Here is a 26125-nt window from a genome sequence, read left to right as displayed (position 1 = left end):
GGGTGAGTAGTTACAGTTTTCAGCTGTTTAAGGATGGCTAGTTGTCCAGACACCTGTTTGTCCAGTATGTTCTCTAGGGAAGGTGGACCTTGGTATATCACCTCTCTGGCCTTGGTATTCATACCTTTCACTTGTCTCGCCTTCTAGAGATTGGGAAGTGTCCCCAGACTTCTCTGTGATTGTACAGCTTTTGTAGCTCTTCCTCAATCTCTGAGTCCTTGCTAGACTGTTTCAAGGTTCTATCGGATGGCTTTGGTCTCTGGCAAGAACTGGTAGTACCCTGGTGGTTTACTTTTTCAAGCTTGCTTGTGGAAGGACCAGACTGGTGTTGAGTCTTTGTCTGGGTTGAAGGACTACAAACGGTCTGTGCTGGTCTTGGCAGTGCTGGTTTTCTGGTGAACAGATCTCTTCTGCATTTAAGACCTTGCATTCTGCCTTTTCTTCTCCTGGTGTTGGAGTCATAAAGGTCTGATTCTAAGAGATGGCGTCTGGCTTACTCTTGCGAGGTCTGTCTTTGTTGGGGCCATTGTCTTTGGGGACTGCCGGAGTTTGGAATCCTGGGAAACTGATGACAGTTCTAAAACCCCTTTCTCTCTCTTCCTGTAAGGGCCTCTCTTTTCTCCCTGGGTTGGACCATGGTTTCCTCTGCCAGGACTGTTACTCTCTTTATTGTTGGCAGCCCCAGTGTCTAGGCCCAGTTCTGTTTCACTTCTAAAGCCAAATGTCAGGAAGCCAAGTAGGGATCAATGAAATGTGTAGATTTAAGCGAAATTTTAAAGGGGCTTTATTAATAGCTAACAAACAGAAAAGGCTACATTCAGGCCCACTGTAGGGTGCCATTTTCTCAGGGTGGACGAGAAAACAAATGTTTGGATGGCTTCTTCTTAGGTTAAAATAAATAAGATTGTTAGTCACTCTCTTTAGAATCAGTCTTGATGTCCTGCTCCCCTTACCCGGCAAGCCACATTGGATGATTGTCTCTTAATAGTCTAAGTGATACAGTTGCTCCTTTATCACAGCCCTCTTGGTGTCATTATTTTCCATACTGACTCCAGAGAAGACAGGTCCAGATCAGTGCTACCACAGGTACCACTGTTCAGATCATCATGAGCAGTCCTGTCAGTCTCTGCTTGGCCTTTAGTAGGTTGGATGGGGTGCCAGAGGGAGGGACAAATGCCTCTGGTTCTGTGTCTCACTGGCTGCTGCTTAACATTCCATTTTGGCTTCCTTAATCCAGGAACCCTTTTAGTTCCCCTTCCTGGGTTTGTTCTTCACTGGCTTCTTCCTCCTGCACAATTCCTGACAACCCCTTAATGATCTGTAGTATGCTCACACCTCCGTCCCCCCTCTCTGGTCCATCAGATGCAAGGTGCAGTGGCGAGTCCTTCCATTTCTGTCTCTACCTGTCTCCCCTGAGCTTCTCCTTTCTTACCTCCTGTATTTTTACTCTCCTTCTTAACATTTGGGGCTTTTTTCTCTGCACACTTAGGTGCATTCCTCTTTTCAGCTTCTGGGTTATGCCCCTCTTCCCCTTATCTCTCTCCCTGACCACTGCAATATCTTTCTCCTTGACTTGTGGCATATTTCTCACCCCAAACTCTGGGGTATCTGTCACCCCAATTTCTGGGCATATCTCTCCCTAATTTCTGGAGAATCTATCTCCCCAATTTCTCGAGTATTTCTCTCCCCAACCTCCAGGGTATCACTTTCCACAACTTCTGTGATCTCTCTCTCCTGGTTGTATGTCTATTACTCCCCAATCAAAGGTTGATACTCAGAGTGGATAATAAATAGTGCTCACCAGTAAAAACAGATCAATATTTGTGAAAGGGCCAGGGAAATGTCAAGAGGGAATGGGGAACCCTCCCAAACTGGGGTGGGAAGCCAACCAGGGTGTTTTCCAGAGCCAGTCCTGTCCCACAAGTGGGTTGTGGGAGTTAGGGGGGCCCCAGTCTTGCTCCCTTTTACAAGTGCCTGGATAAAAATATCAGGTACCACTGTCAATCACCCCATATCTGTTGTGAACCAACTTCTTTATTGTTCCTTCGTATGACTACAGCTACCAGGAGTCATTGTGGTGAATACCCGGCTTCAACACTCAGATGGAAGAGAGGCCACAGTGAGTGAGGAAGCAATAGGAAGCCATGCCAGTCAAACCAGCACTTGGGAACTGCTATCCAATGTTGACAAGAACTCTAACAGTGACTTTGCTCATAGCCAGCCACCATTACAAAATGGGGTGGGGCTTAAAGCCTGTTTTATACTGTCTGACCATTGTAACCCAGCCCATGGAACTAAGGAAGGCAGCGCCTGGCCTGGTGAACCAGCTTACATAGAGCACCAATCAGGAGGGAGGCTAAAAAGGAGCAAAGGGGACCTGTCAGTGTGGGGTGTTCGGGTGAAGTCATGGGAAGAGAAGGTAGAACAAGAGACCAAGGTCTGTGCAGCAGAGTGTATAGCAGCTTTAGAAATAGCGTGTCCAAGGTGAGGTATTAGTTGGTGAGAGAAAGTGGTACTTGATTGTGACAGTGCATCTTTGTTGAGTGAAGAGACTGACTGAGATTAAGGGTAAGAGTAGTAGGTTTATATAAGGATGAGTGGATAAATTGAATGAAAGTGCGAAATGAGGTATAGTTGAGAAGAAGGTGGGGGTGGAGTGTAGAATAGTTGAGTGTAGTGGAACAGGGAGAGTAGTGCAGTGGAGAGGGGAGAGTAGTGTACTGGTGAGGGGAGAGTGGGAGAGAAGAGAGTAGGAGAGAGCAGCGGAATTTAAAATAAATAGGATGTTGCTTACTGCTCACCATCTGGTGGCCGTTTTAAATAACAGGTTGACTAACCTGCAAAAACAATAATGTCCTGTTTCTTGGGGTTCCCTCAAAACTCTCATTTACTGTTCCCTGTTTGGTGGGATTTATTGGTGGACCTCTCTCAAACATCCTTTTTCACTCACTTCCTTGTCTGCTACCACAACGTCCTCTTAAAGTTGCCTCATTTCAATGTTTCTTCCCCAGAAACCAAATCCCTCAAAATCTACTACCGCTCGCAATGGGATTTGTGGGGAGCAGGGCGAGGCCAGCAGGGAACATAGTACCACTACTTCCTTTCATACGCTTAGACCACTGCTACAATCTGTTCTTAATATTCCATTACACAGCACCTGCAAACCATGAACTGGGGGTTGTAGCTTACCCGCTTCAATGTGCAAAAATAATGGGATCTAGCCCCTGCAAAGATTTATGGGTATACAGTGGGCCTCCTCTGGGTTTCCCTATGACTGGCAGCACACAAGGATGTGCAGCCATCTACATGGCACAAACGCGAAGACAAGATGGGGGCGATAGGATGGTCCAGCACCCATTTAGGTTCCCACACATCCCATCCTTCCCTGCTTCAGCCCAGCATACGACTATGTTCTGTGCCCTGAGCACACTTGTATGCACACACTGTGCCTTCTGCTGCTTGCTCTTGTCCCACCCACTACTCTGAACATGCTCTTTCTGGTCCGCAATACACAAACACCAGAAAACGCCACTATTCTATGATAAACATCCAAAATGGCCCCACAATTTGACCCGATTGAGGTGTCGAGCAGTGTAAGGTGATAAGCAAGTAGGGTGGGGTATCAGAACTTTTAAATATCTATTAGTTGGCTGATGAAAATCAGACTCAGTAGTCTCTTCTTCCAACCTCAGGGGCATCTCTCTCTCTATAGCCCTAACCTTTGGGGTATCTTTATCTCCAACCTCTAGAGTATCTAGGGCCCTTCCCTCAGCGTATGTATCATTCAAACTCATGGGGCATCACTCTTCCCAACCCACAGGTTATGGTTTTTCCCAATCTTAGGGTTATTTTTCTGCCTAGGTGCTGGTGCATCTCTTTTCCCAACCTTTGGGTGTATATCTTTCCCTAACATGTTTGGTGTCTCTCTCCCAAATCTCTAGGGTATTTCTCCTCCTGACCTCTGAAGTATCTCTCTTCGCAAAATCTGTGGTTTTTCTCTTGCTAACCTTTTGGGTATCTCCCACTACCACCTCTCGGGTTTCACTCTTACTAACCTGTGGGATATCACTCTTCCCAACCTCTGGGTTGTATTATTCTCCCCAACCCTTGCAGTGTATCTCCACCATCAATTGGGTATCTCACTCTCCCCTTCTGAGGCATGTCTTTGCCAAACCAATTATATATATATATATATATATATATATATGTCTCACCCCAACCCAGTGCATACGTCTCTCTCCAACCTCTTGGGTATCTCCCACCACCATCTCTTCTGGTGTTCTTCCCATACGCCTTCCTGCTCTTAAATTACAATCACTGTTTTCCTCCAAGTCTCCTCCTCCTTGCCAGTCACAGTCACCCTTTCTCCAGCCTTCACCAAAGCAGTCTCCTGTTCACCCCCAACGTGCCCCTTCTCTTTGTTTCCGCTTGCTCCCATAAGACCTGGTTGTCCTGTGCTGTCTTACACTTTCCCAACCCCTCCCCTGTGGTGGGTCGAAGCATGATAGGTTGCAGGCGTGTGGAGACTGGACAAAGACATAAGACTGGTTTGAGATTCTTCCTGAGTGGCGTTGCCTGGCATGTCTATGTTTCTAGCCCTCCCCTTACTCTCCATGGCCCTAAGCGTCCTTATTTCTGATTTACCATCTTGGATCATCAGAGTCCATCACACCTTGGAGGGAGTGACTAGCAATCACTGGGTCCAGCATATTCATGTCTACAGTTTCCTTACGTCATGTGTGGGTAATCAGAGCCCTAAGGTTTGCAAGTCTAGTAAATGTAGGATGGGTCTTGCTTTGACTTCCTTCATCTTTTTCAAATATTATTGGTGGTGCTATCCTTCTTAAAGAGGTCATGTTGTCTAATATGCCCTTGTAACAAGTCCATGACTAAGCTTAGAGATGGAAATGGGGTGTATCAGGGGTTCCTCCCTATGTTACCCCCTGGTCCTGCATGACATAGTGGGTGGCAGCATCCGGCCTCCTTGTTCAACCCAACCCCATCCTCTTGAGCAAAGCAGGGCACTTCATCGCAGACACAATTTCATTTATAATGGCAGAAGGCACTTTCTATAGTGCAGAGCTGAAGTAGGTGCTGCAGGCCACCTTCAAAGACACAGGCTCAGCGCTACTGTGCAATCAGGATTCACGATGCTCCAGAAGGCCACGCACTCTCCTGTTTGGTTTGCAATCATTAGAGCACCTGGGAGCATCCTGCCTGCTCCATTAACAGGCAAAATGATTGCTGTCTGCTTCTCGCCCATGGCCCCAACAGATGCATTGATTAGACTTTGCAAGGACAAGCATCTACTAAAATGGACATGCATTTTCTTTACAAAGAATTTTTCGTGTATTGACTTGCATGTGTTTGTTTTTGTGTTTTCTCCTGCAGACAGATGTTCTTTTAAATCACTTCTGTACAATGCAATCTGATGGACCTCACACCAATTGCTGCATCAAAAGGGAGTCTGAAAAAATTGGTTGTCTGCTTCAATTAGCAACTCAAGAATCCAGGGCAGCAGTGAATACTTCTCTTGACTCTGGCCACCTTTGTGACCTCAGCAGGCAGAGTCGAGTGCAGGCTCTTAGCAGGTAAGAACAGGGTTCTTCTTTAAGTAGAAAATGCTATCACGTCTTGTTCGCTTGTTAAGTAGCAATTCTATGAACATGCTCTTTGTAAATTGCCCAAGCATCGATGAAATTCCACCAATAAATGCATATTCATGGAACAATACACAGAATCATGTTTTATAGCTTCTGCTAACTGTCCCACCTCACCAAACTGAAGTCAGGGCAACCAAGTGACACATCTGGGCTGTCTGCCCTGTTTGCTGCAAGCAACTAATCCTATGGTTTCCATGTGTTAATATCCCTGCAAGAATATTGCCATACAAAAATATCGCCATATTTTTGCGGCAATATTAAGGCATGGAACCTGCGTGGGACACCCCTGCAACCCCAGCTCCTAATATTATACCCACCAAAAATATCGCCTATGGCTGTTCCCGATGACCATATATACAGCAATATTTTTGGTGGGGATAACATTACCTGATACCATCCTATGTGCTGCTTTTTCCTAAAGATGGTAGGAAGTGAAGGGGGTAGTGGCAGGTGGCAGGTTGAGGAGCGTAACACTAACACACACACACTCTCTCTCTTACACGTACCTGTTGAATTGTTTGTTTCTATTCTACACCCGCTTTACCTGTCTCCTCACCTTTTGCCCTCTTCCTCTCCCCAACAGATCACAGTTGGCTACCTGTGCGGGGAGTGGTCGAGGGGTATGATATGCTGCTGTCTTGGCAAGGCCCAGCAAAGTAAGGGCACTGTATGGGGTTAGGTGCATTGCAAAGAAAATATTGAGCCCTGACCTGACTCCTCCCTCGCAAACTCCTCACCACTAAAATATTTCGATGTTAGACTACACTCATTCCATATCAGACCGTCAACAAGGTCTATAGTACTAAGCACAGACACCTGCCACGTCCATTTGTTATCTACACCCCCAATGAACCTATCAAAGCTTTCTCAACCCTGGTGTCACCCTTACAGTTAACCCACCCCAACATATTCCCCCCCCCCCACCCCGAACACAGAGAATCTATACCGGCACACAGGCAACAGATGCTTCAAACCTACACTCATCAACACCACAGGTTTCAGCACCTGCCTTCCATTCTATTTCACTAACACCTGTCCCCCACTCACGTTTCTTACAGAGCTAACAGTATGGAGGACAAAATCATTGGCAGAAGGGCGCTATATAAGACCACTTAGTTAACTTTAGATGACAAAAGTTGATTGATATAGCATAACATCCCCAAACTCCATGCTGCAGCAGAACCCCTCAAAGTACTCTGCAAATTCGAGCACATCACCCCTACCCTCATCCAACTGCACTGAGTCCCGCTGCAAGTCTGTATCATCTTCAAATCCTGCTGCATCATCTACAAGGCTGTCACTCTGAAGTCCCCAACCTACCTCACTGAGAAACTCAGCATCCACAGAGGTCTACGATCCACCCGAAGTAAGGACATGTGCAGACTTGAAATCTGCCAGTGCAGAAAAGAAAAAACTCGATGACAGCCCTTCTCTGTATACACCCCAAGACTCTGGAACCGCCTCCACATTAATACCAGACTCACTCCCTCAATTCTACATTTCAGGAAAGAGCACAAGATCCTCCTCTTTAAGGAATGGCTCTTCCTTAACACCTATGTCCACACCCATCCACTTCCTACATAACCTGAGACTGGGAGATTTACTTCAGGAGCAAATTAACAGAACATAGGCCTTCTCTTTCTGGACCCAAGACATGGGAACCTCCTCCTCATCAACATCAGACTGGAACCCTCACTTCCACAGCTCAGGAAGGAGCTCAAGACCACTTTCTTCACGGAATAGCTCATCCCTAACACCTAGGTCCACACCCCTTCCACTCCCCACCTTACTTGAGCCTGGGTGAACTCATCCCCACTGTTTCCTCCCTTAGTTACTTATGAATCCACTGCTGACGATTGTCCTCCTCCCCCTGATATTAGATGCGCACTCCTTTGCTCAACTGTCTACGGGAAAACCTGGGTATCACTGATCAGTCTCTGGCCTAGCTGACCTCTTTCCTCTCAGATCAAACCTCCGAGGTCCAACTTGGGTCCTTCCTTTCATCTATCTTCCTCTCTACCTGTGGTGTTCTCAAGGGGTCTAACCTCTCGCCCTGGCTTTTCAACCAATACCTGGCAACTCTCGCCCACTGCATTGCCATTTTCTGCTCAAATTTCCAGTGCTATGCTGACAACACTCAACTCATTTTCAGGCTGCCCTCTGCCACCTCCTCTCCCTCTCTCATCTCTGATTGCCTAACTGCCATTCAAGATTGGTGTGCCACCAATGATCTTTGTCAGAATGCCAGCAAGACGGAGATCCTCCTCTTCGGCACACCTTCACCATCCTTTCCCCTCACTCTCTGGCCGGCCTCCCTTGGCCCTCCTCCTACCCCCACCTGCAAGACTAAGAACCTCGGGGTCATCTTTGACTCCACCCTTTCCTTCTCTGCCCACATCTCTGAGGTCTCTAAAAAGTCAAATTTGTTACTGCACCTCCTCAGAGGTACTCTGCCTTTCCTCTCCTTCCCCCAGAAGCTCATGGTATCCCAGGCTCTCGTTCTCTCTAGGTTGGACTATTGTAACAGCCTGTTTCTAAATCTACCTGCCTCTACTCTCTGCCCTCTGCAACTATACCAGAACAGGACTGCAAGACTTGTCCTTGGCCTCAAGCCCTGGGATCGTATCTCTCCAGCCCTGGAATCTCTCCATCGGCTCCCAGTGGATGCAAGGATTAAATTCAAAACCCTCTGCATTGTCCACAAGGCTTTCTGGGGCCTGGGTCCAAAATACCTTCAGCTATCGCTCTGCAAATACCTCCCTCTCGAGCTCTTCACTCCTCTACCTCCAACTCCCTCAGGGTCAGTTGTTTTTCAAAGAAACGAGCTGGGGGTAGATCTCTGTCTTCGGCTGGGGCCTCCCTCTGGAACAGCCTCCCTGCCACTCTAAAACTTGAGGAGAACCATCTCCAGTTCCGGAAGCACCTCAAGACCTTCCTCTTTTGTTCTGCCTTCCCTCCCCCTCTCCCCTGCTGATCTGTTATCTCTTGGCACCATGCACCTGGTCACCCTCTGTCCTCCGGGCCCAGATACCTGCTCACCCTGCCAAACTCCCACACTGCCTCCGGGCCACCCCTCACACTGGGGTCTGTATCCTTACCCATACAGCTCTCCCCTTTTCTTCCTGCACTTATCAGACCTACCCTGTGCTGCCCTAAACCTAGCACTTGCAAATTGCTGGCTGCACTAACACTGTTTGTGGCCTTTATTATTTATTTATTGTTATTTATCTGTTTCTCCACTACTTCGCACTTTCCACTTCTCCCCCTTTGCATGCCTTTTCCCCTCTCCCTCTCCCATGCACTTGCGTGTTCTAAATGCCACTGGGCCTAATAAAATCGCAATTTTGTTCTCCCCTTTTCCCCTCCCTTGCCTTGTCACGCTCTGAAACACTTGTGTACGAGCGCGATAGTAACAAAATATCAATATCAATATCAATTTGTTTCTCTGCTCCCTAACCTTGTTCTTCCCCCTATGATTGTATAGTGCTCTGTTGCGCCCAGAAGCACGGTCTGCACTCATAACACTCAATAAATACCCTGATATTAATGTATTTATTAGTGTTTTGGTTTAAACAACAAGCGTATACAAATCTATCAGACTTTGTTGTTGTCCCCCATCCGGCTAATCCAAATGGCATCACTCACAGATAGTGTCCCAAGATTTATTTTTCTGTCCTCCCCAAGTGCTGGAAGGTTCACTACCAGGTTTTTGATGGTTTCCCTGGCAGAACAATTCCTGCAAAACCTACAACCCAGGTTACCCAGAGACGTTTCCCACTTACTCGTTCTTTCTAAAGTAGGGAGTTGGTTGGTTCAGAAACGTAGATACATGGCCCTTATTTTTGGGCATGGGAAAATAAGTATGTATTTTGAAATCTCATTCCTTTTTCCATGGAATTTCGCATACTCTCCATAAACAATGTACTTGCCCAGCTGGTCAGTAGTTTCTGCCCAGTCATACTTAAATAGTTTTTTCTTTACTTTGGCCATGTTAGAAATAAACTCTTCCCTAGGTGAGCCAATGAGTAAGGGCATTTCGTTTATCCGTGCCTTGAATTCTGTAAAGGTAGATCCTGAGCCTCTAGTCTGGCCTTCCCCCCCCAGCTCTGGTATAGGGACGTCAGTGGCGGATTCAGTAATTTAGCAAACTCTGCCAATTTCCTCCACTTGGCCCTAGTTTCCAGGGAGATTAAGCCAAACTCATGTTTAATAATTGAGTTTGGTACAACCCCAACGTTTCTTCCCAGAACATGCCTTGGATGGAATTAAGTTGAGCCCTAAGGTCACATAATTATATGTCTAGACCATACAACTCAGTAGGTTCCACATTTAATAAATAGTACTGCAACAAGGGTTTTAGTAAAATGTGAGACAGCTGGGAGTAGATCTGCTTCATTTTTGCCAACAGTGGAGCAGATTTTTCCTTAACTGAGTATTTTCAGCCTTCCCTAGAGCTTTTGTTGGTGATGTCAACATCACTGGTGATGGTGATGTCATGACAAAATCATGGCCATCCAACCGACCATACAAAACAGATCATGCAACCACAAAAGTGAAGACGCCCACCGCTACGAGGAACGCCCGAACAAACTCTGAAACGTCCTGCATAAATCAGTGGAGACATTAATTAAACTGGTAAATTAAAGCAACAAATCAGGTTGCCCCGTGGATCCCTGCCCCGCTGATATTTACAAATCAATCCTCTCACAAGGAACACCCATGTAATACTACAGGAGTGTCCTCAACCAATCGATCTCTACAGGGAAAGTGCCCCAATCCTTCAAATCAGCATACATCAAACAGCTCCTCAAGGACACAGCAGGAAACGTAGAGGACCACTCCAATTACAGACCCATCTCCAACATCCCGTACCAAGCTAAACTCCTGGAAACGCACATAAATAGAACAACCCAAGAATTCATAGCAGAACACCACCTATTAAACCAGGCAGAAGTAGGCTTGAGACCAATGAGAGGAACAGAAACAGCACTTCTCTCAATCTGGGATGATCTAGAGGCAAACACAGACTCAAACAACAGCACGGCTTTGATACTTCTATATCTCTCTGCGGCATTCGACACAGTTAACCATGACATCCTCATCATGAGATTGGAAGAATTTGGAATCACTGACAATGCCATATTATGGATCAAATCCTTCCTAACAAGCAGAACAGAAACGATATGGATGAAACCTTTCAAATCAAGCCCAATTAAATCGTCAATCAGAGTTCCACAAGGATCATCCATTTCCCGTTTACTATTCAAGATCTACCATGTCTCAACTAATTAAAATCATCGAAAGACATGAGCTCACCTGTTACAACTACGCTGACGACATGCAAATAGTCTATAAAATACAAGACTCACAAGAAGAAAACTCAACATTAGAGAACTGCCTTCGTGAAATATACAACTGGATAAACTCAAACTACGTCAAACTCAACCCAGGAAAAAACAAAATAATGATCATCACAAAAAACAGTGAAGACAACCACTACATCAACTGGCCAACAGAACTTGGTGAAAACCCAGCCCATCGTCGATTCTAAAAAACCTGGGAGTCCTGATGGTCAACAAACTGACTCTAGAGCCACAAGTAAACTCCCTAATCAAGAAATGTGTGTTTTTCCTGCGAGCGGTCAAATGATTCCTACCATTCCTGTCATTCACTAACAAAACAATTACTGTCATCGCTCTCGTCATGTCCAGATTAGACTGAGCCTATAGCTTATATCTAGGCATGCCTGAACGACTTCTAAAAAACTCCAACGCATACAAAATGCAGTGGCCAGACTTAAACTACCTCGAAGAGAACACATCACACCAGCGCTGAAAACACTACACTGGCTACTCATCAAACATCAAATCAAGTTCAAATCAATGTGCATAACGCGCAGAGCAATCCACAACCAAGGCACAGAGTTCCTTAGAAGAAAGGTAAACGTTCATCGCACAACAAGGCCACTTAGATCCATTAGCGGCATCCATTTGGAACCAAAACCATACATCAAAAGAAAACTTGGAGGATCCTCCTTCTCTCACCTTGCATCAAAGACCTGGAACGAAATACCAAAGAACACACGTAACCAAGAGATCACCTACAATTCAGGAAACTTCTCACATCCTGGCTCTTCATCTTCATCCCATCTTCATCCCATAACTAGAAAGAATGCCTATAGGAGCAATACACATCGGTAACAACATTGAGAGAGGAAACTTAGCCCCTATTCCCTAAGCCTCAACCATCAACATAAATAAGGAATATACCAATCTACAACATATCCACTTACCAACTGAAGATAGGCAACCTAGAATCATACCAAAGACAGACCACAGATTAATCGGGATGGAAGGTAAGGATGACCTATCAATAACCCCTTAGCCCACAGAGTAATCACAGGCACCAATGGACCACCGATAGTAAATAGATAGGAAGGGAGCGGGTGAAGGTAAATACAGCACCATTATCAGAGTGGCGGATAATGCTCGCCCAACCAGGTGTACGTAGCTCAATAACATAGCTGGGAACTAGCCATCCCATCGCCCTAGATACTAGACAGTCAGGAAAAAAGAGAACAAATATACCTACACTTATGACAACCGGATACATAGAACATGAATTACAAGGAGTAAAAGACATATAACCCACTAACCCAAAGCTCAAATTTGTGCATGCTTGACTCACACAAAAACCCACACAGCTACCTTTTGCACAGCAAACCGCACACACTTTACCAGACCGCAACAACAAACAGTGAGCACATAAATCGCACCAACAGCACATGAGGACTCGCATCGATCCGATATTCACACCCAAGCTCAGCGCACGGTGAAAACCGAACTGAAGCTGCCAACAGGACACCATCTTCTCACTTTCCTATGCCCTCTTCAACCCAACTCCTTGTTTGCAGATCCGCCTGAGCACCTGGGGACCAATTCTGTTGGTGACGGTGCGCAATATAAATACCTTTAAAATTAACATGTCGTAGCTTAAGTAGCACATAGACTGAACCCTGTCAAAGGGGTTTTCTCTCACACGCCATATTAATGTCTTAGGCCTCCTTTTTTCCATTAAAAATCATAACTTTGGACTTTTGTGCATTTTGAGGTCATTTTCTACTGCATAGTTGTAGTAGAGGGTTAACTTCCTCTGCAACCCGATTGGGGTCAAGTCAAACAAGACTATATTGTCTGCAAAGGCAATCCAGTCAAGGGACACCAAGCCTAGTTTGACTGAATTGGTGGTTCCTCCCTCCCAAACCATTTTTTGGTCAGCCATATAAAGATGAAACAGTATTGCTTTTAATTAATGCCGGACGAATTGTATCGGGTCCAGGAGCCCTCAACGGTTCTGCTTTACCAATGGTCCATAGTACATCTTCTACCTCCCAAGTAAAGTCAGTCTGTTCTACCCCCCCACTTTGTCCAGATTTATGTGGTCTCCTTCATCTTTCGGCAAAGAGTATTTGTTTTAGCACATAGTTTGCCCATACCTGTGCCGTGATGCTATATTCAGTACAGCCCTTTAGAGACTCCCCCATTCAGCCTCCAGAATTTAGGGCTATCATTTTGAGTGCGGGTCCTGATAACCTCTTGATTCTCTCTAATGTGACTTTCACGTGTGAGCAATTTTTAGAAGAATTTGCCTCTTTGCCTCTTGGTATGCAGGCAGGCTAGTTGTGCTTTTAAGGGTGGCTTTGATTGCCTTCCTCTTAGTCTGCTTAGCCTACCTTACCCTCACATCGTAGACATGATTGTATGTTTTTGTTCCCATCTTTTGACCCTTAGTAGAGAGAAGTTTCATACACTCTTGTAGTCTTTGGTTGTAGTTATTTGAATTTATCCAATCCCCCACTAGTTCCATGTTTGTCATTTCTTGTTACCATGTGGACATAAAGGTTCTGCACTCCTTGGCGTTCTACTTTACCAACAATACACCTCTCATCAGTGTAATAAATCCTGCTGATTGGAAGGAGCGTTTCATTCTCCTTCGAACGCTCGTGCTTGCAAGGTCCATCCCTCACAGCTGCACTGCGAGCAGAGCTCTTGCAGCCCATTCTGCTTCCTGGAGGGGGCGGACCCCTTCCTGAACACGTGACACAGCACGTGACTGCCAGCCTGCACAAGTTGCCGGCTCAGCCGCCCTTGCGGCGTATTTCCTGCTGATTGGAAGGAGCGTTTCATTCTCCTTCGAACGCTCGTGCTTGCAAGGTCCATCCCTCACAGCTGCACTGCGAGCAGAGCTCTTGCAGCCCATTCTGCTTCCTGGAGGGGGCGGACCCCTTCCTGAACACGTGACACAGCACGTGACTGCCAGCCTGCACAAGTTGCCGGCTCAGCCGCCCTTGCGGCGTATTTCCTGCTGATTGGAAGGAGCGTTTCATTCTCCTTCGAACGCTCGTGCTTGCAAGGTCCATCCCTCACAGCTGCACTGCGAGCAGAGCTCTTGCAGCCCATTCTGCTTCCTGGAGGGGGCGGACCCCTTCCTGAACACGTGACACAGCACGTGACTGCCAGCCTGCACAAGTTGCCGGCTCAGCCGCCCTTGCGGCGTATTTCCTGCTGATTGGAAGGAGCGTTTCATTCTCCTTCGAACGCTCGTGCTTGCAAGGTCCATCCCTCACAGCTGCACTGCGAGCAGAGCTCTTGCAGCCCATTCTGCTTCCTGGAGGGGGCGGACCCCTTCCTGAACACGTGACACAGCACGTGACTGCCAGCCTGCACAAGTTGCCGGCTCAGCCGCCCTTGCGGCGTATTTCCTGCTGATTGGAAGGAGCGTTTCATTCTCCTTCGAACGCTCGTGCTTGCAAGGTCCATCCCTCACAGCTGCACTGCGAGCAGAGCTCTTGCAGCCCATTCTGCTTCCTGGAGGGGGCGGACCCCTTCCTGAACACGTGACACAGCACGTGACTGCCAGCCTGCACAAGTTGCCGGCTCAGCCGCCCTTGCGGCGTATTTCCTGCTGATTGGAAGGAGCGTTTCATTCTCCTTCGAACGCTCGTGCTTGCAAGGTCCATCCCTCACAGCTGCACTGCGAGCAGAGCTCTTGCAGCCCATTCTGCTTCCTGGAGGGGGCGGACCCCTTCCTGAACACGTGACACAGCACGTGACTGCCAGCCTGCACAAGTTGCCGGCTCAGCCGCCCTTGCGGCGTATTTCCTGCTGATTGGAAGGAGCGTTTCATTCTCCTTCGAACGCTCGTGCTTGCAAGGTCCATCCCTCACAGCTGCACTGCGAGCAGAGCTCTTGCAGCCCATTCTGCTTCCTGGAGGGGGCGGACCCCTTCCTGAACACGTGACACAGCACGTGACTGCCAGCCTGCACAAGTTGCCGGCTCAGCCGCCCTTGCGGCGTTAAGCCCTGGAGACTGTAAGGGCTGGAGATACTGTTTTGCTGTTTGGCTGTGATCTGTGAGTACACTGTTCCGGGCCTTCCCAAGCCAACCCAATTGAAGTTGTATTCTTACTACGAGGGTTTGGGGTGGAGAGTCGGACTCTGGCAGCTCCACAAGCCGTCGGGCGTTCCCTTCCCAGAAAATGACTATTACGCTGACACAACTCATTTACTAAAACTTTTATTTAATTGAGTGTGTAACATTGCTTTTTATTTTAATTCGCTCTTAATGCTAGGGTACATATATACTTCATAGGGTTTTTAGACAATATACTGGTCTTTCAGAGTTTGATTTTCGCTATTTGTGCCATACTCTAACACTTGCATTTTTAAAATTTAAAAATTGCCTAGTATTTTTTTACTGTGTGTCTCTATGTCTAACTTCCCCTGACATCTAGGCTTATTTCTAGTGTATTTCTGGGTACCTTCTCTGACATAACTTTTATTTTCTTTCTCATTCTGCCTACTGTCAGGTTGAGGTTTTATCTGAATGACACGTAAGGGACTTAGAAGTCAGACTGCTATGGAGGTCTCACCTCCTTTGTCCCCTCCGCCCATTGTCAGTATACCCTCCATGCCATCTACAGTTATTGTGCCAGAAACCCCCATTCCTATTGCTATGGGGAGTTCTGATGATGCTCCACTTCAGGCCCATTATAACCCTCTCCTTTTAAGGGACATAGCCCAGGCCCAAATTCATGTGAGAGAGAGGCCTGAGGTTTGCAATGCTATGGGTATCACTTTACGTAACACAGCTCATAATAACTGTATTTTCAATGGAATACATGACATTTCTATAGATACTCAGGAAGAACGTCTAGCTGCTACTCTTGCCTCCAATCTTTTGGTCGGGGTCAGTTTCTCAAAGACAAAAAGCAATATGGCATACGACAACAACCCTTTGCCTAATATCCCTTTTCCAATGACTGCCTCACTGAATCCTAGGATGCCCATACCCCCAGTCTTGGTGGATGAATCAGAAGTTACTGTACCACAACTATTAGAGAAGAAGGACAGTGGGAGCGTTGTTATCTCTCACATTCAACCCTCTTTAGGATCCAAAGTATTACTTAGTGATATTAAGCACACATCCTCTTCTCACGTTAACCTTTCTACTAGTGTGGTGGGAATTCCCTTCTCCCCTAATGGGATCCCTTTGCCGTTCAAAACCCCTCTCAACAAACCCCGTAACTCAATATCAAAAATAAAAATTAATCTAGGTACTCAGGGGAATCCAATCCAGGGGAAAAACATCACACATTTTTTTGGTAAGAAATCTGTTTCTAGCACTCTGGCTAAATCTCCTTACCCTCTTCCTCCAGTACATACTCCGGCCCACACTAACTTAATTAACGTAGCTAAGAAACTGGATATTGAAGATCTCTCAGTCCAGGATATTGACGATATCAGTATCATAGAATGTGCAGATAAGGCTATTGCTGATAGCCACTTGGACTCCCATCTTAACAAAACAAATAATGTAACACAACAAATTTGTGATGAATCATGGGCAGGTTCCCCTTCAGATCTCACTAACTTTATTGACGAGTATACTGAAAAACAAAACTGGTTAAAAGAAAGAGGTCTTCTTCCGGACTTCAAAACTGATCCGCCCAGTGAGTCTATTCTACATCATACCCTTAAAGATGTTGATGATAGAATTAAACTCTCTCATCCAACTATCTCTGCGTTGAATATGGTTCTGAGTTCCTTTGTGAGTCTCTATGATAACATCTGGTCAGAGGTTACATCCCATTCACGTATACTTTCTGAAATATATTCTAGGCTGGAGGGCCTAGATAGATTTGAAGATTTAGTAAAAATTATAAAAGAAGAAAATCAATTTTTGAACACTCAAGGTCTTGACCCTACCTCCATCAATCCACCTTTGGCCCCTATACACGATTTACATCAGGGGCCTACGGGGACTACGGCAACTACTTTAGGGGTGGACCCCAATGCGGTCCCGGGTCTTCTGGTTCTCCAACCACTAGATCCTGATTCCCGGGGCCCTTCCTCTATGACTCCCCGAGCTGCCTCTGATGGTTTGCGAGAGGATGACGACCCTACAGATATACTTCCCAGTGTCCCGACTGTATTCTCTACGGAAAGAGGAGAGGACAAAGTACAGGAGGATCTGCCAAGGGTATCCCTCAAACCCTCTATACAAGATCGTTCATGTGCAGGTGGGACTGCAGAGTCGGCCGTCCGTTCTAAAGGTGACCATATCGCATCCTTAGGAGAAAACATGATTAGCCTAACTCCAGAAATCGCAGCAATTTCCTCTGAGCCCCCAGAGGAAAATTCCTGTCTAAAAGTCCCCCCCTGTCTAGGAAAGAAAAGGAAAATGAGCCAACAAATGAAGAAAACTAAAAATCAGAAGAATGTCAAAAAGATTACTTCGTATACTAATCAATTTTTCAAAAACCTCTTTATGGCAAACTCTTTAGTCCCTTCAACCACTGTTGCAGTTCCACAGGGGACTGATAACTCTGTTGAACCAATCCCCCCTTCCATTCATGTGACCACTCCAGTTACCACCAATGCTCCACTTATTTTACCACCTGCATCTGTTTTAACGGATGCGGTGGGTATGTTGATTAATACCTCTGCTTCTATAGATGCGGGGCCAAGGACTGTGGGTACTGGTGAAATTGCAGTTTCTAGCATTCGGATAACACCTCTTACCGTACCAGCATCCACTAGTACCAACCCTGTAGCACTGCCTACTGATATTGTTGCAGCGGAGGCTATGGACTCTGCCCCAGAAGCAATTCTCCCCTCTACTTCTCTGGAGTCTACTTCTGGAAAAAGCCTGAATTATCCGGACACTTCTCTAACTACGCCGACTGTTAATATGGTTAACATTGATATGGTTAAACATTTATTTCAGTCACTACTTGTTCCCAAGATCAGCAAGGTGACAGTGTCTAATTCCAACGTAAGCTTGTCACAGGACGAGGTTCCTACTACTCGGCTCTCTCCTTCTGACCCGGCATTCTTGTCTGCTCCTGAGGAGCCCCATGTTAATATGGATTGCATTAAGAGGGATGGAGATATGACAGATCGATCAGACAATGTCTTATCGACTCTCCCCCCTTTTAACCTTGCTTCTCTTAGCATCTCAAATATGCGTATGTCTGCGGCTCGAGAAGCGGTCCCCTCTGGGTTTGACTTTGCCCATAATAAGAACGTTTCCAAATCTTGGGAAAGATTTCCACTGGGGCCAAATGTCAACCACAATAGGACTATACTAAGAGGGGCAAGGGGTTGTGATCTGGCGGCTGACCCCCTTGTTCACTTTACCAAAAAAATTACTGAGTCCTTACCTGTCTCTGCTACAACAAAAGGTTCTGGTGATGTTATACAGCTTTCCAGTCTTTGGGGCGAAGATATGCCAATCTGTTTAAATCGTGGTAACATACTTAAAATCTTCCACCAACTTCCTTCGCTTTCGCTTATCTCTAGCTATGACATAGATTGCATTTTATTCCCTTTCCATGATCGGGTAGATGTTAGTAATATTATTCTTAGATCGAAGGTAGTTTTAAACTTGATCATGGGGCATATGGAAGGGTTGAAGCAACTAGGATTTGAAGCAAAAATAGTGGACTCTTCTCAATTTGCCAAAAATAACGGAGAGGGGGCTGAATATAGAGGTAATCTTACAATGGTCTTCCATCCAGAAAGAACTCCCCCACCTCAACGGAGGCATTTTTTGCCCAAATCTAATGGAGACTCCGCGAGCTGGGCACATGTCACCGCAGGCTTATGGAAATGACTTAATTCCCGCTAAATCAGAATCCTCTTCGAAGGCCCGCCATCTAAATAGCTTCAGTTTCTTTTCTTGGAACTCTAGAGGTAATTCCCATCTGTTCACGAACCTAGAAACGGTTGCCGTGATTAAGGCTTCGCATTGTTTTTTTCTCCAAGAAACTTGGCTACTTTCAACTCCAGTTCTTGATGGATTCGATATTTTCTCTCAATGTGCCAAACCTAGCCTGGGAGGCCGCGCATCGGGGGGACTCATTATAGGGGTAAGAACCTCCTTCGGCTCTGTTGCTAAGGAGCTTTCGGATACACCTTTTGGCTTTATGGCCTTAGAGGTGTTTTTTCCGGATTCTAATTGTTACTTTCTTTTGGTCAATGTTTACTGGCATACGGGAATCTCTCCTCTCGAATTGTTTCTGGAGAAGTTAACTGATACAATCCTTGCCTGGAGATATCTGCACCCCATGGGCAAACTCATTTTGGCGGGCGATCTAAATTCAGACTGCACTCTTTGTCTGGAATCCAATTATGATGACCTGGGTTTGGTTATGGAAGACGACCCACGTATAGGACTAAAACTTACATGGGGCCGATCTTGGAATCTGGCTTTGGATTCAATTGGCCTAACTTGTCTTAACAGCCATTATGATGGTACTAATCCTTCCTGCCCAACCTGGCGTAGATCGTCCTCATTTTCCACCTTAGACTACGTCTTTGTCGACCATTCCCTGATTCCATTTTCTTCTAATGTCGAGGTGTCCTTTAATTCATGGAGCGATCATGGTATTCTCCGGGTTCAATTTCTATGCCCCTTTTTCACCAAGCTTCTGCCGGAGGGTGGACCCACTCAGCTTTATACTGTTAGGCAAGGGACAGGGATAAGGTGGTCTCCTTTTAACATCAGTGTTCTTAATAATAAACTGATCTCTTCCCTTAACCACACCTCGCTCTGCTGGAAAATAGCAGTCTTTAACACTTCTTCTTTTGATAGTTTTCTCAATGTCTTACAGAGTAGTATTTATGGCCAGCTAAGGAAAGGGGTCTTCAAAAAATCTCACAACCATAGTTTCGACCAACAATTGGCCAATGTTAAGGCCCTTACTAAGAAACTTATTAGGGATGTTCAAGCCCTAGATATGGATTGGGCAGATAAAACAACAAAAATTAAAACCATTCGTCAAAAATACAAAAACTACTGTAAGCATAGAAAAATTACTATGATTCAAAATGACGCACAGTATATGCTTGCAGTACTAATAAAACGAGATGTGAGTGCTTTTTGGGCTTCGGTTTCCAGCCTTGATAACACATTGATGGCTGATCAGCTTAATGCAATCCCAGAGGCCAAATGGTTTGACTATTACTCTAAACTTTTTGATATTGGGGAGGAAGACTTGGCTTCGGATGCATTGATGATTTACCCATCGAATGACGCATGGAAACCAGTTTTTGATCTGGAGACAGTGTTCTGTCTTATTTCTAAGGCTAAGAAATCTAGGGCGCCAGGCCCAAATGGCCTTACGAACAATACATTCAAAGCCGAGCCCGAGATTTGGGCCAATCTACTCTTCCTGCTTTTTCAGGACGTAGTAAATTCCGGGAAGGTCCCTATGAGTTGGCATACGGCCCATATTGTCCCAATCTTTAAGAGAGGCTTACGCTCTGAGGTAAAGAATTATAGACCGATCTCTCTTATAGACGCGGACTGTAAGCTTTTTGCTTCTCTGCTCCTCTCCCATCTTAACATATGGATTAGGGACAATCATATTCTCCCCAAATACCAAACTGGCTTCAGGGCCGGCCACTCTACCAATCTCAATGGTCTTATTATAACTGCCCTTCAGACCTCTTCCTGGGGAAAATCTGATGGTCCTTTGTATGTCGCCTCAATTGATTTATCCAATGCATTTGATCTGGTCATTAGATCCAGATTATGGGAAAAATTAACTAAATGGGGCATCCCGGCGGGCCTCCTTTCTCTCATTATGGCCCTCTATGAAAACTCGGGGGTACACATCAGGCTCGATTTGGCTGGTACTCTCTCTAGGAGGATTAGGACGCGTATCGGGGTGAGACAGGGTTGCTCGTTAGCTCCCTGTCTATTTATCCTCTATTTGGCGGATGTGGATAACTTCCTGAAAAATGCAGGCATGGTGAGTGCTAAACTTGGGGACCTGAGATTCTCATGGTTGGCATATGCCGATGACTTTCTCTTGTTCGACCAGACCAAAGTGGGCCTGCAGAGGCTCCTGTGTAAATTTGAACAGTATGCACTGCTAAATGGGCTGAAGATCAATCCTGGTAAAACACGTATCATGGAATTCTCAAAGGGGAGAACCCGAAACAACAAAGTATGGAAAATGGGGGGAACAAACATTTCTCGAGTTAATAAAATCGTCTATTTGGGCTTTTTGATCTTGGCCCAACCATCGGTGATAGAACTGAGACGATTTCTTAGACAGAAACTGCTCCCTCTCATCTCCCAATCACGTACTTTGGAGAATAAATATTGTACGTTTTCCCTTAAACCTGTGGTAGACTTTTTCAAAGGTAAGGTGACTCCAAAGTTATTGTATGGTATGGAACTCCATTACCTTACACTTCTGCCCTTCTGGGACTCTCTTGAAGGTATTTACTGGAGGAAAGTTTTAAAACTGCCCAATTCAATTCCTACTGTTGCCATTAGATATGAGTTGGGTCTGGTTTCTCTACGAGCTAGGATTCTTTGGAAGGTTCTCTCATTGTTCTCAGCCTTGCTTTCCCCCAGACCCGATACTTTATATGCTGATGTGGGCCACATGATTTTTTCCCAGACACACTCGGGCCACAACATATATCTCCATCTTTTCTCCACTCTCTGCGATAAGACCCTGATGGATATATCCTCCGACAGGGACACATTACTCACAAACCCTAACAAGGTAAAGGAGTCTCTGTTCAGCCATGATTGGAGTAACACTATCGAAAAACTTCATGGTTATTCCTCACTGAGTGATCTTCAATTTGATCATAAGAAGAGAGGTGTGATGTCCTTTATTTTGTTCCAATTTCCTAATAGACACTACCGCTCTCTTCTTATAAAACTCAGATGGAACCTTCTTCCCACTCGGGAAGTCCTACGTAAAAGGAAGAAGTTTTCTGATTTGGATCCCACCTGTCGTTTTTGCAAACTTTTGGGGGTCACTGAAACTTCTCGGCATCTCATTCTTGATTGCAAGGCTTTGACCTCTTTAAGGGACAAATATCTAGGCATTTTTAATGTTATGGGGCGACTTGGGGTAGACAATTGGATTTGGTCACAATGTCTCTCAATCTCGAACATCAAGGTTGGTCTGGCTGTGGCGGGCTTTATCAGAGCCCTTGACCTATATGCCCCTTTGGTCTGATTTTTGCTCCTATTCTTGGAACTATGAATTTTTTTACTATAGGAGCACAGTGTTTTTTAATATGAGCAATGTATTTCATATTTTATACCTTGTATTTATTCTATCTGTTATTCTCTGTAACTAGTACTTTATATTGACTTGACTAATCTTAGACAATCAAATTTCAAATCTGAAACCGGTTGATTATCTATTGTCTGTCCCTTTTCTGTAAAATTTGCTAACTCTTGCAACTTATGTAAATCTGTTATTTCATATTTCTTTAGCGGGTATTTTCTTTTTCTTCTTTTTTCAAATGCAAATGCAAAGCAATGAATGTTTATCTCTTTCTTTTTTTACTATTTTGTTTTTTTTAATTATAAAGTTTGTTCTATTTTGTAAAGGTTTTTTGTAAACCATATACAATAAAAAGAAAAAAAAAAAAAAAAAAAAAAATGCTGCGCAGTATTCTAGGTGATGAGTAATATTTGGTAGACGCATAGTCAAGATTATTGGAAAGTGATCACTGCCGAGGGCATCCCCCCTGGCCAAAGATCACATATACAACCCAGATCAGTGGACACATAGAAATAGTCAATCCAAGATCTCCTTGTCTCTGTAGTCCATGTGTGGAACCCATTGATGGTTTGTTCCCATGGCAGACACACCTGGAGATCCCAAACAGTGAAGTATTGGTCCCACACAGCCCCCTGCCACACACTTTGGGAGCTGGTCTTGTCAGTGGGGGGAACCCTTCTGCCGTCTGTGATTGAACACAGGTTGCATTTAGGTCCCCTGCCACAATGACATGCTCTTTTTGTTCCCTCCCTAGCCATTCTGTAAACAGAATGTCAAGTTCCAAGTGTAAGTCAGAGAGTTGGATGTTAGCCTGATTCCAATATACATACACAAATGACACATTTGCTTTTAGGCATAGGAAATAGATATTAATGGCCATCAAATCTTTAGACATAACCTCTATCACAGAGTGAATACAGTCACAATTCAAGTCAATTGCAATTGAAAGGTCACCCTTGGGTCGACCTTCAGGGCCTCTGTTTGCAAGCTTGCTGTTGGTGTAGTACCCTTCTAGCTCAAAAGTGTTTAAGGCCATAGTTTCTTGAAGTAAGATCACATTTGCTGTCTTCAAATCCGATCCCGTGTGTCCGTTTAACTTCTGGAAGCCACACATGGTCCAAGACATTACTTTCAGAGAGCCTCCCTCAAAGACTCGTCTGCTTAGATGTTATTTTCTTAAACATCTCGATTGTGGCTTGCAGCCAGGACCAGTCCTCCAGATCAGTGGTTGGCTCTACTGAACTCCCTGTCTTGTTAGATGTATCGTTTTCCAGATCTAGTGCTGGTGAAATGGGGTTAAGGAAGGCCTCAACAACCTCTTGTGTTTGTAGTTCTCCCAACTGGTAGCCAAGGGTCTTAAGGGCTTCTCGATTGTTCCACACAATTTGTGCGATCACGTTTGAGGCGTAGTAACATACTGACCTCTCCGCTCCTTATTTTTGGGAAGGCTACCCTTTGAATGTCATCCGATCGCAAAGCTCAAAGCTCTGGAATGGCCTGAAATCCTTTGATCATTTGACCCCTGTTCATATAGAGGCAGCAGCATATTAGTGGGTCAGTCAATTTGCCAGCTCATTATTGTTGCCTGAAAGTTGTCATGCTCTGGTTGATGCAAGACAGGAATCAGCTTCTGCTGTGATTTACATTGGGCGGCAACCCCCACCTAGTGCTGATTGGCCTGGACCAACGAAGTAGTAGCCAGATTTGTCAGCACGGTTGAAGGTCCAGGCTCAAATTCTCTAATGTTGGATGTAGATTCATTCTGTGAGGGCAGGGAGTCTATGACAGGTGCATCAGGGTTCTCTAGGAATAGCGTTATTTTGGATTGCTTCTTCCTGGTTGTTGTTTAAGTGGCTGCTCCCTTAGTTCCTGAGTTTGTCGCCAACAAGTTTTGGGCTGGCTCATTTTCGTCTCTCCTGATAAGGCATTAAAGAAATGTTTTGAGTTACTTTGTTTGTTGCCATTGGAGGCTGGAAGATTTTTTTGTCTTTTTCTTCTTTTGGAGTTTCCCTTTTCCTACTTTTCTGCTCACTCTTATCCAACCCTCTCAACTGTGTTCCTCTTCTACTGAGTTTCTGATAGTGTGTACCATTGTTTCCTCCAGCAGATTAGGTGCGTCCAAGGAAGTTTCCTTTTCCTTAAGACACAGTTCAAGTAGCCGTGTTGGGCTGTCTGGAGATTCGCTAATCAATCTTACTGTGTCTTGTGACTCAGCTTGCCTATCCCTTGTTTCCGTCCATAACGTCTCTTGTTGTTAAATTTCTCTACTGCCTGGGACCACTTGCTTTGTTTCTATGAAGGTCATGGGTGTGAGACCCCCAATTTTGCATTGGCAGGTGGTTTCTACCCTGGTGGCCAGCAATTGTCTCATACCTTGGTCCAAGGAATTAAGCTTTAGGGCATTTTCCTGTACCACCTCCTAAACAATATCATACATCCTAGGCAAGGATTACAGTACTAAATGGAGGGCAGAGATTGAAGCTGGTTCTAATGTTTCCATCTGCAGCATAATGTTAGAGTCCCGCGCAGAGAGATGTTCTTGGGGGTGAAATAGTGTTCGTTTAGTGATTGTTTCTGGGTTTGCCTCATCCTCCGGCTGTTCTGGTGGTCAACTGTTAAGGGGGCTCAGGTCATGTTCTTGACCATCCTCGGGCCTTCCATGTTCTGGGTGGCAATGCAGAATCCCTTTATTACAAGTTCGATGAGAGCGTTCCATAATACTGTCCATGTCACTACAGAGTCCCTCAAATGATTCATCCAACACACTCAAACTTTTGTTGCTGTTTTTCCGCAGTTCAGTAGTTACTGCATGTGAGTGGATGCCTTTTCCCACAACCACGCTATTGTCGTTAGGTAAGGGATTCAGGTTGGCGAAGATTACATGAGCTTTTTCCGAGACAGGCACTGCTTCTCCGTTTGTCCCCTCGTCTTGGCCGGGGCCTTCACTTTTGAAGCGTGACTATTCCCTAGCACATTTGAGTACAGGTTAGGAGTGCTAGTTAATTCAGAGTTCGTGACACACTGTGTCCATGCCTTCGCAACCTTGTCTGCCTCAAGTGCCATAGAGAATTCACTTTGACGTTAGTTTGTGTTAAGTTCCATTTCAATGGAAACAATATTTGCAACTTCCAAGAGAATCAATACCGTTTGGGGCTGCAGCCCTTCCCTCAACCCTTCAGATTCCTCATGCTGGCAGCGCTGCCCCCCCCCTTTCGAGTTATTATCAATTTTCTGCTCCATAGTTTTGACATTTATATTGCTGCTCCGGGTGTACAAAGCAGATCATGTGGATATGCTGCAAACGTTAGATGCCGTCTTTTTACGGACACTGTGAACTGGGCTCCAAGAGAAAGAGATTCAACCCTGCAGTCGCCCAGTCACACTGAACTATCGATAGTAGGAGGAAGACTTTCCGTAGGCAGTTAGTTGTCGGGTTGCTGGGTCTCACTTCGTAGGTCTAAAGATGTAAAAGAATTGATGTCTCTTATCCCTGGTGGGGAAGATCCAAAGCGGGATTGTCTTCCTATGCTCACCGAAGACCACCAAAGACCAACGACTCAGCAAATGACTACACAAATACTCTGTATTCTATTAGAATCTTTATGGTGTTGTTCCTCCTCTGTCCCCACTGTAGAAAGACTGCAGCACATACACCATGCCGCCAAAGACCAACGACTCAGCCAACGACTCTGCCGTTATTATTGTTAATAATAATAATTATTCTTATAATAAAAATGTACTCACCTTTCAATATCTCATCACCTTGCACATTATACTCAAACCTCCAAGCCCAGAGCAGCCTAAGGTTTACAAGTGCCCCAATGGGGAGATAAAGAGAGTTGTCTCCACACATCCT

The 26125-nt window shown here is 45.4% G+C and overlaps 1 protein-coding gene across 1 annotated transcript in view; it reads left to right on the top strand.

Moving 5' to 3' along the window:
• Positions 1–26125, top strand: part of LOC138515508 (albumin 2-like) — a 267416-nt gene that overhangs the window by 198149 nt on the left and 43142 nt on the right. Inside the window, exon 6 of the mRNA XM_069630315.1 lies at positions 5392–5591. Coding sequence (XP_069486416.1) covers positions 5392–5591 — 200 coding nt within the window. The remainder of the gene's footprint in view (positions 1–5391; positions 5592–26125) is intronic.

Source organism: Ambystoma mexicanum, chromosome 6q (genome assembly GCF_040938575.1).
Source record: "Ambystoma mexicanum isolate Mex_15411 chromosome 6q, UKY_AmexF1_1, whole genome shotgun sequence".
Classification (NCBI taxonomy): Eukaryota; Metazoa; Chordata; class Amphibia; order Caudata; family Ambystomatidae; genus Ambystoma; species Ambystoma mexicanum.
This window is presented reverse-complemented; position numbering and strand designations above follow the sequence as displayed.